Here is a 14,831-nt window from a genome sequence, read left to right on the forward strand (position 1 = left end):
TGGGGGGCCGCGCGAGGTTGGGCGGGAGGCGGCAGCAGCAGCAGCAGCAGCAGCAGCAGCAGCAGCAGCAGCCTGACTTCAGCCACCATCATTCCCAGGGCTCTCCTGTTTGTTGTATTTTACGAGGTGGCTGCAGATTTATGCGCACCACTTTACAACGACGCTATTATTTAGAAACCTTCAACACTAATGCTGCACATTTTTATGACCTAATTCACAGGAGACCTTCAGAACTTTTTTTTTTACCTGGACAAAATGTAGTAATCAATGAGAGTGTGAAGAATCCTCTGACGGTGAAGATTGAGAACATCTGTACATCATGTCCTAGCTCTTGTTCCATCTCCTCATTGTCCCCTCACACTCACACAGTGTACAACCACCCCCCTCACCCCCCCGCCACACCTCTCCAGGGAAAAAGGAGACGATATTGCGCAGCTCCCTAACTGATTCCAGCAGCTCCTGTCCATCAGAGGAGTACGACTCATCCGATCCTCATTTTAATCTCATCCTCTTTTGCCCTCTCATCTTTGATCATACCATTATGCAGGTAGGAGGTCGTTTCATCTCTGTCAGCGTATCTGCCTTATGAGGCATTAAAATGAAGCCCCGGGGGAAAATGTGGCTTTGGCTGTGCCTTTAAATGGACAGAACAAAGTGATATCATGTTTTTAAAAGAACCACAACGGGTCAATGCCTATATGGACACCGTCCCTCCCCTCCCCTTTTCCTTTGAGCTTCAGATGTAAGGCTACAGAGACTGAAGAAAAAAAAAAACTAGTTTGACCAAAGAGACACATGGATATCCATGTTCCCATATCAAATACATCGAAAGACCAGGGATATCGTTCAGTAGGATACACAAGATGTTGAAGTGGGGATTAATATGGACAAACTCTTAATATATGTAGCATACCCAGATACATTTTATACATAAATACATACATATGTATAGAATTATATGCACATGTGTGTACATACACGTACACTCATTAAGGCTGTGCAGCAATTACAAGATTTAAATCAGATTAATCACAGGGTAGCTATGGATTAATCTAGATTAATCAAGGTAAACCGTCAAACAGATTAGTTTCTGTATACGTACGGCGGGGACAGAAAGACGGATGTTGTTCTCAAGAAAAACATGTAAAACCATGTCTTTAAATACTACCAAATATATGCAATAACTATGTAAAGAAAAAAGAAAAAAAAAATCAATATACATATGACCAGAAGTTAAAGCCTCTGCTGGAAGAGATGTGTTTCAAGACCACCCACAGTGTGTGTGTGTAAATAATAACATTTGTATTACAGCACTGATAAGTGTGTGTGTTCATTTTTGTATCCATTAAGAGAAATATTCTCTGACTAGGAAAAAGAGGGAGCACAGCTATAAAATATATCTTCTCACCTCTGTTGTTATCACTCTATATTTGTCTTCATTCCACCACACTCCCCCACCTTACCCCCCTTATCTGTCCACACCTCTGTGACTCCCCCCTTTGTCTTTGCTCTCTGTTATGTCTCGTGTTCTTATTCATCTTTCTGTGACACCTGTCTCCCCTCCTCTCGTCTTTCTCCCGGATGCTGGGGCGCAGTGGTGATCGATGAAGCTAGATTTCTGTAATCTGTTTCATTTGACATCTATCTCACTGCTGGCCAGAGAGGTTTAATCTGCAGTGGGCGAGGAGAAGGTGCTCGCTCTCTCTCTCGCGCTCGCTCACACACACATTATCTGTAGGCAGGGTCATCTTTTATTCCCTCAATCTTATCTCTATTGTCAAACACACGGATTCAATTGTGTCTGAAATTTAAAACAATTCAGAACCAGCTTCCCTAAGTGGCAAATGCATTGTCGTGTCTTAATAAGACAGAACACACGACAGAGTATGTAAAAGAAAAGAAAATATATAGACCCATAGATACTTTGCTGTTATATGTCTTAATTATTCTTACCATGTAAAAGTAGGAGAGACAGCAGCCAATCGCCCAGAACACTGAGCCCGTCTTCACTGATTTTACCTGCGAAAGAGAAAAGAAAAAACAAAACAAAGTAAGCAGTGATGCAAAAAAAAAAAATCACAGCGAACGATTGATTATAAACATCATGACATCAAATCAGATGTGTTTGTGTTTCACAGATGTGAATAACAAAGGCTACGTGGGCAGAAAAAAACATTTGTGATTATAACACAGCTGAAGAAGAAGGAGAACTAAACTCAAAGTCCAGACAGAGTGTCTCTGTTTAAGTTTCAGTTGTTTAACGCTTCACTGCTGTTGTCCTGAGACTCCATCACGGCCAACAATGCATGAGATTTGCCGATGAGAAGCAATTAATGATCGCTGGACCAAGCTGGTCCTGCCTCGCCCCAAATACCCAGCAGTGGAAGACCCCCGGATCAACCACCAATCAATCAGTGGCACAGCCAGTGTTAGACTGCATATACAAGCAGAAAATACTGTACGCGGAGGGGAAATAGTTGAAAACGGTACTTTCTGTGTGCTGAGGTAGGTCAAAGTAAGTAGGTCTGTTCTCATCTGGTCTTGTTAAAAAGAGCTCGGAACTACTGTGTTCTGTTGAAGGGAGGAGAAACTGTGATGTATTTGTTTGTCTTGTCTACGTGAGAGAAATTTGTGTTCCACTCAGACTGGATTAATGTCTTCAGGGCATAATTATTATTACATGCACTCAGCATAGACTGTAATCCAACCCAGGGAGGACATGTCTGAGTTTCAACAGTCACGACAGCCTTGGATTCCTGCAGTGGATTCCTCCTATTTATTTTATAAACTTAATAACATTCTAATTTGAATTCAGTATTATTTTCTTAGTCTTTGGAGTTTCATCCACTCAGCTTTTGCAACTTTCAAAAGTAGAAAATGTTTGTCGAGAGCTGGAGAGACTATTTGTTTAAGTCAGTCAAATGGGATTGGATTTTTAAAACGCGTAGGCTAATACGCTAGCCTGTAGCAAAGACAAATTAAAATGGATCCCATTTTTCACAGGCCCAACTTTACTCCAGTTAAACTAATGTGATTTATATAATTATATGAGTTCCCGTCAATGATACTTGTGTTGCACAACACACACACACACACTACTTAAGCACTTTCTGGAGTCAAGCAGACAAACACACTTAGCGTGTTTAATGTCCACCTCAGGTCAAAGCAGAAGTGCAGTCTGTGTGACACTTGGACACAGACAGAGACAGAGACAGAGAAAAAGTTGCCTGTATCTAAAAGACAACCTAACTTCAGATCTCTTTCTCAGCCATTATTTGGGAGAGTAGAGAAATAGGGTTGATTTTTGGCTGTTGGCAAGCAAGTAAAACTGCCTGTTTGATAATGTTTGACTGATGAAAGAGTCAATTCTGTAAATGTCACCTACCAACATCTACCTACTAATTAACTTATACATTATCAGAAACATGATGCCAAAGTAGCCCATGCTGTAGTACGTTATATTTTGTATATTTAATAGGAAGATTCTGGAGTATTTTGGACGGTTATAATCACATTGAATTTAAACAGTACCCAGATCCATATGCACAAAAAAATAAAAAAAATACTGCAAACCATCAAGAAGTGTCAATATAACATCCAAACTCAACAGACTTCTGTTGGTAACGACTGGCAGGAGCCGTGCAGCCACTAACCAACACTTCAGTCTCCAAAACACTTCTCTTCATGTGTGAAAACAAGCACCGCAACAAAACAGGAGGACGTGGCCGCCAGAGAAGCGACCCGGGGCAGATGTAGGACATGCTTGAGAGACCATATCCGTTGCCAACTGCTCCTCCCTCCAGGGTTTTGTAGAAGTCGATCAGGTGATGAGCGCCCGGGCCTGCCTGCTGAGACTGCTCAGACTTGGTCCCAGATCAGAGGAGGGAGATGATGGAAGGATGGATTAACAAAGATAGACCAGAGCCAGCACACAGCTCAGTGCCGTTACTACCCGCAAGGTGCAAATGCCACCGAGGTTCAACCGGTGCAGATGTTGCCTCTCCCAACTTCTGACACACTTTTGTGGAGAAACAGAAGTCACGGTGTGATACGCATCTGGTAAATTAAATGAGAGCTGGAAAAAAAAAAGAAAGAAAAAAAAGAATGGGAGAGCTGATACAACAATGTAGGAACGGTGCATGGGGTTTGAGAGGAGGGAGGAGGGCAGAGCAACTCTGTGTGTGTTAATGTTGCAAAGAACTACAGCATTAACGAAAGAGAACCCCCCCTGGGTTTGGCAGGATTCAATTATAGATTATGGAAGAGTGTGCAAGTGTGTGTTGTTGAGAGGGATGGGGGAATAAACAGATTAAGCAACTGGAGTTGAATAGGTTATTAGTGGGTAAAATAAGGGAGTCAGATACTGGCAGTTGGGCTGTGACTCCAGAGGACCACTGTGCGTTTTCCACATCAAGAATAGGGGTTTTATAGGGTGAAAACCTAAACCTATGGGTAAAAGAAAGACAGAAGGAAAGACACGGGATGATAAACAAATGGAATTTAGTGAAGACCTAAACAAAGGGCGATAGAAAGTAGAGCACAGCAAGTTCCAAACAAAGGCGGGGACAAAGGGAGACAAAGATGATTAGAGAGAGATGAGATGGAAGAGAGCGGGGAGGAAAAGAAAATACAAAGACAAATGTGGGTAAAAGGCTCTGATAATGGGAAGCAGCGGCGCGTGGCCAGGTTGATTGTATTTCAGCGGCTCTAGCCAAATAGGCTGAAAGATGTGAGTGGTGGTAGGTGAGTCGAGGAGGGGGGGCCGAGGACGACACATCAACGGTGAAAGGCAGTGATGTCTGCCATAAGAAACGCCTGCCTCGTCCAGAGGTGTTTTGTCCACAGGCACGAGATTAACAGAGGCCATTACCATGAGACGGAGACAAACAGACGTCCCGGACACACATTTCCTTGAGTAAGGTAGGTAATTACGGCGACGGCTCTTTGGATGAGCTCTGGAGAAGTTAAACTGATTGATCTCCAAGGCTCCAGCACACTTTATATTGATTTTGGATACAGGATTTAACACCTCCACATCAGACACAAGGACTTTTGAAGAACTTTCCTGGTCTGAGTCTCACCGATTCATGGCGGAGTTTTAATGTGGAGTATTTAACAAACACAGGTCCAGGTTTAGCAAATACTACTAGTGTGACTAAAAAAACAAACTAAAACCTGTTTTTCCACCTAAGGATCACTTTAAAGCATATGTTGTTTTTCTTTACTTCTTTAACAGCAGGACTTACTCTCTGGTTCTGAATCAACACTGGATTTAACCCGATTGGTTTGAGTTTAATGCCAACACTATATAGATGGAGTCAATGTTTTCACTTTCGTCAAATTGGTTTGAGTTTAATGCCAACACTATGGGTTCACACGTCAATAGGTAAGTAGAATGAAAATATGGTGAGAATTAAAACTTTTATACTGCAGGTGAGGAAGCCTCAGAGTCTAAAAGTTTGACTTAGCTGACTACACATTTCTGGGGATTCAACTTGGACTCAACCCAAATGTTTTTTTCTTCAGTGTCCTGACATTGAGGGGCATTAAAATGAGTCCCATCCAAATGAACTTGAACCAGACGACTCTTGGAGTCAGAGTTTTCTTAAAGCGTTTTCTCGTGTGATTTAAGACTTAAGAATTTGTATTTAAACACCAATAAGTGACTCCATCAGCTGTTACTAGGCAGGTCAGTAAAAGTGAACAGTATCAAAAAGACTCACCCTGTGACTCATATTACCTTGAAAAAACAAATAACAAAAATAAATATGCTTTAGAAACATGCCATTGTTGTAAAGACAGCAGAATCCTTGGGTAGATAAAAGCCTGTGATGCCGTGACAGGCAGCACTAGGACGTTTCATGATGAAACACCTACATCACCTCCTCCACCTGGATAATAAGACACTACAAAAACAAGTCTTTAAATTTAGATGCAACGACTAATCAATGCCTTAAAAAAAAAAGTCTACCAGACACAACTGACTGCCTCTGGCATGAATAACTAAGTTCTTTCTCTGTTCATCTGTTCAGCCAACTTGAAACAGAAAAAGTACCACTTTTCTGTTCATCCGTCTGACACCGAGCTCTAATTCCATTTGGCCGATAAGCAAAATGAGAAATGTCTGTGTGAAGCTGTTCATCGAGGATCAAATGACAGCAGTTAATTATATATTTGATTAAAATGGAAATAACGATCATAAGCAATGCCTCGCTGCTTACAAACGTCAATTTGAAGCAGAAAATGAAAAATGAAGTTAAGTGACGTGGTTGTCACTTAAGGCATATTAGTGACATATTTCTTTTTAGCGATTTTGTATTTAAAGTACACTGTGGGACTTGGTTACTAATGGTAACCAACGGTTTGGTCCTTGATCATTTTTATCATATAATCCAAGAGAATAAAGCAAAACTGGACATAGTGAAAAAGAGTAGTGGGTTCGAACGTCGCTCCAGTGGAAGAATAGTTTTAGATACGTATACAGTAATATAAGATTTATCAACATTGTCACCTGTGTTACCTATGACTTGGACTTTAGCTTTCATTTTACAATTCCTTAAAACAGGATCTGAATGAAAAATTACGGTCTAGTTTTACAAGAGTCAAAAAAAAAAGGTTCCAAAAACAAAGTAGCGCCCTAATACATAGTAATCTTTTGCAAATACTGTAATACCGCAGCATCTGAGGTAAATAGTGAACGGAATCCAAAATGTTCAGGTGCAGTTAAATGTCAGGGAGAAGCCTGAGCAAAGTTTGAGCTAACAAAAGTGCCACGAGATTGCAGTTTGAAAGGACTCGCTGTAGGAATTTAAAAAAAAAAAGATTGGCAGACACATAAAGACGCCTTCAGCTTTACAGCTGAGCAGCAGGAAATGTTTTTTCAACAGGAGAACAAAAAAAAAAAAAACATGTTAAATACACTGTTTCGTCGACTCCCTCAACAAGGACAAATTCTACGAAATTAATCTGCATTTAGACAAAACAAAGAAAGAAAGAATAAGAGCTGCGATGGCACATTCATCCCACACCTGTTCCAGTGCAGGTTAATTTAGCAGGTGTCGACTCTTTGACAGTCAAGTTAATTACTTTACCTTGATATTCAATCTCTGATGGGAGGCAATTTGCTTAAATAGAAAGTCATTTTATAGACTCAACACAAATCCCATAATATTGCATAAGTGGAAAGTGTGCAGTAGTGTTCTAAAAAAAAAAAGAAAAAAAAAAGAAAAGAAATCAATAATATAATGTGCATCTGCACCTGTAGAACCATTTCTCTTTCTGTTTCACTAGTTTCATAGTAGTCAGGGAATAGCAATAAATGTATAATTTTTTTGCACAGCATTTTGTTAAAGCCTTGCACAAGTACAACCTACTACTGCAACGGCCCTTTATAAAACATTTACGTTACAAGTCCGACCCAGCTCTTAAATGTCAGGAGACGGGGAGTTTATTGGAAGGAACCTTTTTACTCACAGTTTCATTAAAACCTGTTGTCTGAGCATATGTTGACTTTTCTTTCTGTCCTCTTTTCTTCAACCCTGCTATGGTTTTTATTTTTAGTTCTACAAAACATTTTACTTCAGCCGATGCCGATGCATGTTGAGTTCACAAATGTGAAATCGAAGACAAAAATAATAATTATTTTGTCCTGCAGAATAATTCAACAAAACACACGAGTGTGAAGGCCCAGAAATCTGAAATAAAAAAAATATTCTGACAACGGTGTGCACCTCCAAAGCTATAGATGTTAACATCTATAACACAACTATACTTGATGCCTTGTCATTGGCTGCTGGGCTGTGAAATCAGTGCTGATGCAACTGAAGGACAGACGAGTGAGACAGAGTACAGTAATAGTCTGTCCATGAGTGAAAATCACCTCACTTCCTCTTTGGAATTTGCCTTGACTCTTGTATGAAATACTTTTAGTCTGAGTATTTTATGTTCTACAAATATATATATACATTTTTTTATCTGAGTTTTTCTTTATCTGGTTGAGAACAAGGTTGAACTGGAGCAATTATGCCCGGGACTTTCTACAAGGACGTGCAGTAGCCGGCCAGGAGGGGTAAAAAAAAAAATTTTTTTTTACTTGAACCTATTTTACACCTGAGTGAGCGGGTCACTTTAATTTAAATACTGAGTCACTGGATAACAGAGTGTTCTTATAATTGCAACACAACAGGAAGCAAAACCTCAAACACAACACTGCATTAGTTTACATAAAATAAAACTCCCCCTAAAATTGAATGCGTGCACATACCCAGAGGTAGTAGGTGAACTGCAGGGCGAAGATTGCGATGCCCTCATTATCAAAAGAGCCAGCCACCGAACGGGAGATGTATCCGGGGACGATGGCGATGAAGCAGGCCGCCAGCAGCCCCGCGCCCTGATTCCACAGCTCCCGTGTCAGCAGGGAGGTGGAGATCGCCGTCAGGCCGCTGAACACCGGTGCCAGGAAGACGCACACGTCTCTAATGTGGACAGTGATGTGCAGCAGGTTCAGCATGTAGTGTATGAGGCCCGCAGTCACCATTAACCCTGGATAAACCTGAGGGGAGGAGAGACAGAGGAGAGAGGAAGAGGGAGGAGGGAGGGTAAAGGGGGGGAAATGAAAATGTAGGTTAAAAAAGTGGCTGCAGTTAAACAGACAATGACAAACATTTACCACCGATTCTATTTTTTTTTTTCATACGTACTTTGGTTCTAGAATCTGGTGATACGATACATATCACAATACAGAGGCAACAGTACGATATATCGCAATATACTGCGATACTACAGGCATTTTTAAACAATATAAGTAAATTTTTGAAAAACTGTCAGCCTACATTTGTAATGAAAAATAAAAGAACCAACGCAACCAACTCAAAAGTTGCATGTTAATTGTTAAGAAACATTTAAACTGCAGAATATCGATACAGCGATACTACAGGCATTTTTAAACAATAAGTACATCTTTGAAAAACTGCCAGCCCCAATAAAAGAACCAACGCCATCAAAAGTTGCTGTTAATTGTTAAGAAAAACTGATACCGCAGAATATCGATACGGTGATATTGGTACCGTGAAGCTTAATGTTATGATATTTCAGTGTATCAATTAATTCATACAGAACTGTCATCATTGATATTGGTACCGTGAAGCTTAATGTTGTAATATTTCATGTATCAATATTTTCATACAGAACTGTCGTCACAAAAATGTCACAAAACAAAAAAAAAAAACTGGGTAAAATATTCCACGACAAACACAGTCCAGTACAAAGCTCCACTCAGCTGCCGGGGAACCAGTGACCCAAACCTCATTGGTCCTCGTATCACCACTAGGGCAAATCCAATTAGGACCTTGTCTGGTACACAGGCTGTATGAAGTACAAAAGGCAAGGCCATGATTAAGGTGTAAGTGATGTCTCTGATGAAGGTTCACAGCAGCTATGGCAGTTCATGCTTTTTGACTCACCGCTAATAAACTCAGGTTTTCACCTCTCTAATTAGTTGGCGCCTAGGAGACCTAAACTTCATCAGGCAATCTACTTCGATGAAAATCAACCACATCCCGGCTCTGAGGTCTGAGAATTGAACTCGGTCTAATAAAGAGATATCCTGACAGGTTTTCTTTTTTTTAAAGTATTCATGTAATTAAGAGCAGTTTTGGACCCGATGGTGCTCAAATTCTCACAGCGGTGATTATAATAGACCTGAAGCCTCATTGAAACTTTTTTTTTCCGTCCGCAATTGTTGGCATGACAGACAGAATTCTAGGACGATAATTTCTCAATTTCCGTTCTCTGCATTGAGGCTCAAGAAAACAAAACAAATAACTTTCTAAACTGACAAACGATGACAAAACGCAGCCGATTCCTCATCCTTACGACAGCAACGAGTGGTTTTGGGAGGATTCAATAATAAGCTGTCACATTAGGAAATCCTTCATTCGTTATCTAATGGCTGACATGAAAGAGCCAAGTGACGGCTGTTCTCTGGGGAAGGAAGAGGTGGATGTGTGTGAAAGGGAAAAACAAAGAAAGAGGGGGGAGGGGGAGGGGGGGGCAGATGGATTGGCCCAGACATAAAGGTAACCTGACCATCATTCAAGTGCATGGACATCTGAAGCAATCATACACTTCAAAAATTAATAAGGTTTGTCAGTATTATCTGGCAGAGTTTGAATGAAAAAAAAGAGGAGGAAAGTGGTTGAAAAGATGAGCTCAGAGGAACAGACTGGGGGTGGAAGAGGACAGCTGGTCACTGAAACAAGGAAGGAAGGAAAAAAAAATCTAACAGCAGAGGTAAGATGGTGGGAGAAAATGGAAATGAAAAATGTGAGATTCAAAGGCAGAACAATAAAGGGTGAGTTGTTGATTATTTCAAAGGTGGTTTTATGAAATCCAAGATAAGGTCATAAACTGGAGCCTGTGATCATGGTCCTCTTCTCTTAACATTTCCAAACAAATGCTGTTTATCAGAACATCGACACACTGGGTTTTTTTCCACACCCCTGCAGGCCTTGAAAAGCATAAGCTTGATGCAACTGAACCCTCATACACACATTGACTTTATGATTCCAAATGCAGTGTGGGAGTAAAAGCCTAAATGCCTTTCTCCCCCGAAGCCCATTTTGGCTCAGAAAATGATGTAACTCAGTCATGCAAACAAGTGGAATTTAGAACGTCCTCTCACACACTAACAAATGGGGTTCTGTTCCTCTAACAATGGTGACCGGGGTAATTCTGGCTTTTTTTTTTTTTTTTGGTCAAGACTGTTTTGAGTCTTTAAAGTAAAACCCTAAGGATGTTGGAGCTTAATCACTGAGCCTTCTGCTCAGCACTCTGTGGAGGTCTAATCTATTCACCCACTCCTGGATCTCACCTTCTTCTATTTAATTGCATACATTTGCATTGTTATAAGACAGAGGGGCCAAAAGGATGACCCGAGCACCTGCTACTGAAAGGCCAGCTAACTCCTCGGGGCAGAGAGTGACTCACCATCTGCCACTTCACTTAAACAACTTGTACCGCGGGCTTCAACAGTTCTAAGTCCTTTCAAGGTTCCTTAGATCGAAAAAACAGCAGCGCAATGCTCTGATGGTACGTTTGATGTTCGGTGGTAAACAGCTAATTTACACCAAACCCTACGTAGAATCTTTTTAGAAAATGCAACAAAAGCTTTACTTTCACCTAAAACTGTGAGTTTTTTTTAAATAAATAAAAAAAATTGTTGAGCTGCAGGCCCTGGTGATTGACTCAAATGAGATAAAAATGCTCATGGCTGCGGAAGGAAATGTCACGCATTGCAGTGACGGTTTTAAACAATGGATCTCTATGGCACAGACTCATTTTTCAAAAATAATCACAGGCTGTACACAGTTCTGTGCTATTCTCTGTAGGGTTTCTATTTTATTCACTGAAAAGAACAAGTAAAAATACCATCTGACAGTGGATCTAATGCAGCGCATCTTTCTGTGTGACATTTAAATGAGCTCATTCGGTTTAACGAGTACCAGGTAAAAAGTAATGCCACACAGCAGTTCAAACAGAATTTCTTTTGAGTTCAACTTTTTTTTTTTTTGGAGCTTTTGTGGTTTTATTTCGAAATCAAACATAAACAAATGTAGGCCTCGGTTCCTGAGCCAACCACTAAAAAAGTGTTGGTATGTGTAGGTGATAAAATGAGGCACAAAGAAAGCATTCGAGAATCCAAATTCACAAAGTGTGGAATTATAGACAGGGTCTGTATGTTTGACTGGTCGGCCTGCAGGCCAGATCCTAGAAATTACTGGTGCCTCAAGAAATCAGGCAATAGTGACAGGGCAGTGGTTAAGGATGTGGCGTTTAGTTCGGAAGGTTTCAGGTTCAAATCCTCCAGCCAAGTTGCCACTGAGGAGCAAATGATTTACTTTCACTGGTGACCATCTAAAGTCTTACAAAAAAAATCTCAGTTCTCGGTTAAGTTGCATACAGCTGCTAATTTGCTGGACATCAAACTTAAAATTGTCACAAACTCTCTGACAATTGATGTTCCAAGAAGAGCTAAACTGTTAAAATGTGTAAAATATCATAGAATAATAAAATGCATCCATACCTAGTTGAAAACAACAGGTGACTAAAGTGAAAATCATAAAAGAACCAAACATAAAGACGTTGCAAGGACAAGTTTACCTCTGTAACAGCTGTGAACACAGACACTCAGGAGCCATGAGAATCACTCACATTATACAAACTGAATCCTCTCTGCTCACGGTCCAAATGCTGGGTTTAACTTTTTTTTTTAATGCCAAGGACACCACAAATCAAACTCTGGATTACTTTGACTTCTGACTTGATCTTTGTTTTAAGAAGTATTGATCTGTTTTCTGGATTTATCGCTTGTGCTTGATTTATTTTAACTGCCTCAGACCAGATTAAACCTCTTTTACCCCTTTCACTGAATGAGACTTTAAGGTTTAATCTCAGCATTTTAACTGCCTCAGACCAGATTAAACCTTTTACCCCTTTCACTGAATGAAACTTTAAGGTTTAATCTCAGCATAAAAAAACTGCCCAGTCTGAAAGTGTAACAATCAACGAGTGTAAAGGCAATGATTTTGTATCTCATAAAAATGTCCTGCTGTGCATTAAGATTTTCATCCCGTTCTATTTTTGTGTTGGTCTGGTTTGAGAATGGTCTGATCAAAATGTTAAGAAATAAATGGAAAAATAGTGGTGCAATGACTAAAATCCTCCAACTCTATGAATTTTGAGTTTTTCTTTTGCATATCTTTAATTAATAATTCCTTCCTGGGATTAGTCACAAATAAAACACACATGCTGGAAAAAAAGAAATATGCATCTACCTGCTGTTAATTGTCTTTCTGTTCCAGCAATTCCACTCGACTAATCCGGATTAACGATGATTAATCTACTGCTGCCCTGTGATAAATCAGATTTTAGAAAACTTAACTGTCAAACAGCCCCAGAAGTAAGAAGTCATCTGAACTATTGAAGATGTTTTTTTTTTTTCATAACAGAGAATCTTCACTCGCTGCGAAAATACGGTCTGAAGTCGCTGCCATTTCCTCCTAATGAATATCATTTAAACAGTCCTACAGTTATAATGGTTATTGTGTTTATAACATTCAGCCATGCATGAAATACCAATACAAAAAAAAAAAGAATATATACTTTATACTGTTATTTGTATGCAGGAGACAATGTGTCCCGCGGACCATGAATCTCTGCAAATGTCATGAAAATTAACCAGAATTTATGTGTCGTCCAATTCCGATTACCAGTCTAATCATGAGTTTCAGCCTCCGGCCTGTGGCTACCAGGCCCATCTCCAGTATGAATGTGGTGTAACAGGAGCCGCACATCCGTTATTATAAGTTGGACTTGTCGTATGCAATTACTAGCAGCTGATGGTAATTACTTATGACTGATGAATGCAGATGGATTGGCTTTAGATACCGACGCCCTGCGTCTCCTGTTCAGTAGTGAACACTATTCGCTAACATCAGTTCAGGCATCTGCACCATCTGTTTGGTGCTTTTACCATGGAAACACAGGGCACTGATGTGCCTCGGTGTCCTGGCAGTGCAGTGAATCTTTGAAATTATAGTTAAAGGACTGAGTTTTTCAGAGGAAACAAACAGAGAAAGAAGTCATAATACAGACGTCCAGGGCTGGAGCTGCAGCTCCTCTTCTCTGCTGGCCCTGATAATGAAACATGCAGGGAGGCATTTTTACATTTATCTGACACCGTAGACCAGTGTTATATAGTGGTGGTGCATCATTAGCTACTGTAATTAGAGCGTAGAGTCCAACCCTGGTGAGTCCACGCAGTTCAGCTGAGAAGAAAAAAAAAGAAAAAAAAAGACAGAGAAAAGAAAACGAAATAGCGTGCAGGTGGAGAGATGTTAAAGACGAGAAAAAGATTGATAGGCAAGAGGTACTTCACTCACACAAACTTCACTGTTCACTGGAGGCAGAGATGAGAAGATGAGGCTGGGTGAAGACAAACAGCACAGAGGGGGGTGGGGGTGGGGGGACCAGGGAAATAGGAGACAAATTGCACGGAATCAGCACATTGTGTTTTCTCTTTTCCCCCCTCGTCTTTTAACACAAAGGAGTTCACGTAACAACACGGCTGGTGCTGCAGGTAAACAGGCAGAGCAGAGCAGACAGCCCAGGGAAATCTGTCATGTTAACGCTCACTGTTGCAACAAGATTGGGCTTTAAATCCCTGCGTCTCAGTGGACATTTGTAACGTTGAACTGTATCGCTGCACTGCTCCGCCTCACCCTGGGTGACCTTAGATTTGAACTGAAGCCACGATGAAACATCAGAGAAGAGGTAGTGGCTTTGGTCAATCTTTGTTTTTTTTTTAGTCTTTCTTTGCACAAATTCATCTGTGTGCAATTAGACCTAAAATGACATATTTAAATAAAAACTATTTTTTGAGTTAAACAACATAGTATTGAACATGTACTAGGTCTGGATGATATGGCCCAAAATCATATCTCGATATTTCTCTGCCCAATAAAATATCAACAAATGTTCGTACAGCCACAAGAATTTCCCTGTGATTTCATCATATTTCAAAAGAATATGCACAAAAACATGTAGATGAAACGCATGTAGACATTTCACAGGTTGCTATGACACAGTCATGTTTACAAATGGCCGACAGTACAGCTCCAAACTTGGCATCGGTTTTAAGAAGTCAACAAGTCCAATAATTCATTTAAAACGGTGCCAAAGGTGTAGCCTTTTCTCCTACTTGTGTCTACAAAGGGTGAGGCTTCTCCTTTCCTCTCTCTCACACTCACACAGTCAACAGTCCAGATTAATGT

The 14,831-nt window shown here is 40.4% G+C and overlaps 1 protein-coding gene across 1 annotated transcript in view; it reads right to left on the minus strand.

Annotated features, from left to right (window-relative positions):
• LOC103394298 (dolichyl-diphosphooligosaccharide--protein glycosyltransferase subunit STT3B-like) overlaps positions 1-14,831 on the minus strand; it is a 78,541-nt gene that overhangs the window by 23,866 nt on the left and 39,844 nt on the right. The window contains exons 4-5 of the mRNA XM_008331547.3: positions 8,264-8,551; positions 1,954-2,019 (exon numbers count right to left, since the gene is read on the minus strand). Of these exons, the coding sequence (XP_008329769.1) occupies positions 1,954-2,019; positions 8,264-8,551 (354 nt within the window). The remainder of the gene's footprint in view (positions 1-1,953; positions 2,020-8,263; positions 8,552-14,831) is intronic.

Source organism: Cynoglossus semilaevis, chromosome 18 (assembly GCF_000523025.1).
Source record: "Cynoglossus semilaevis isolate Cse_v1.0 chromosome 18, Cse_v1.0, whole genome shotgun sequence".
In the NCBI taxonomy this organism is placed as follows: Eukaryota; Metazoa; Chordata; class Actinopteri; order Pleuronectiformes; family Cynoglossidae; genus Cynoglossus; species Cynoglossus semilaevis.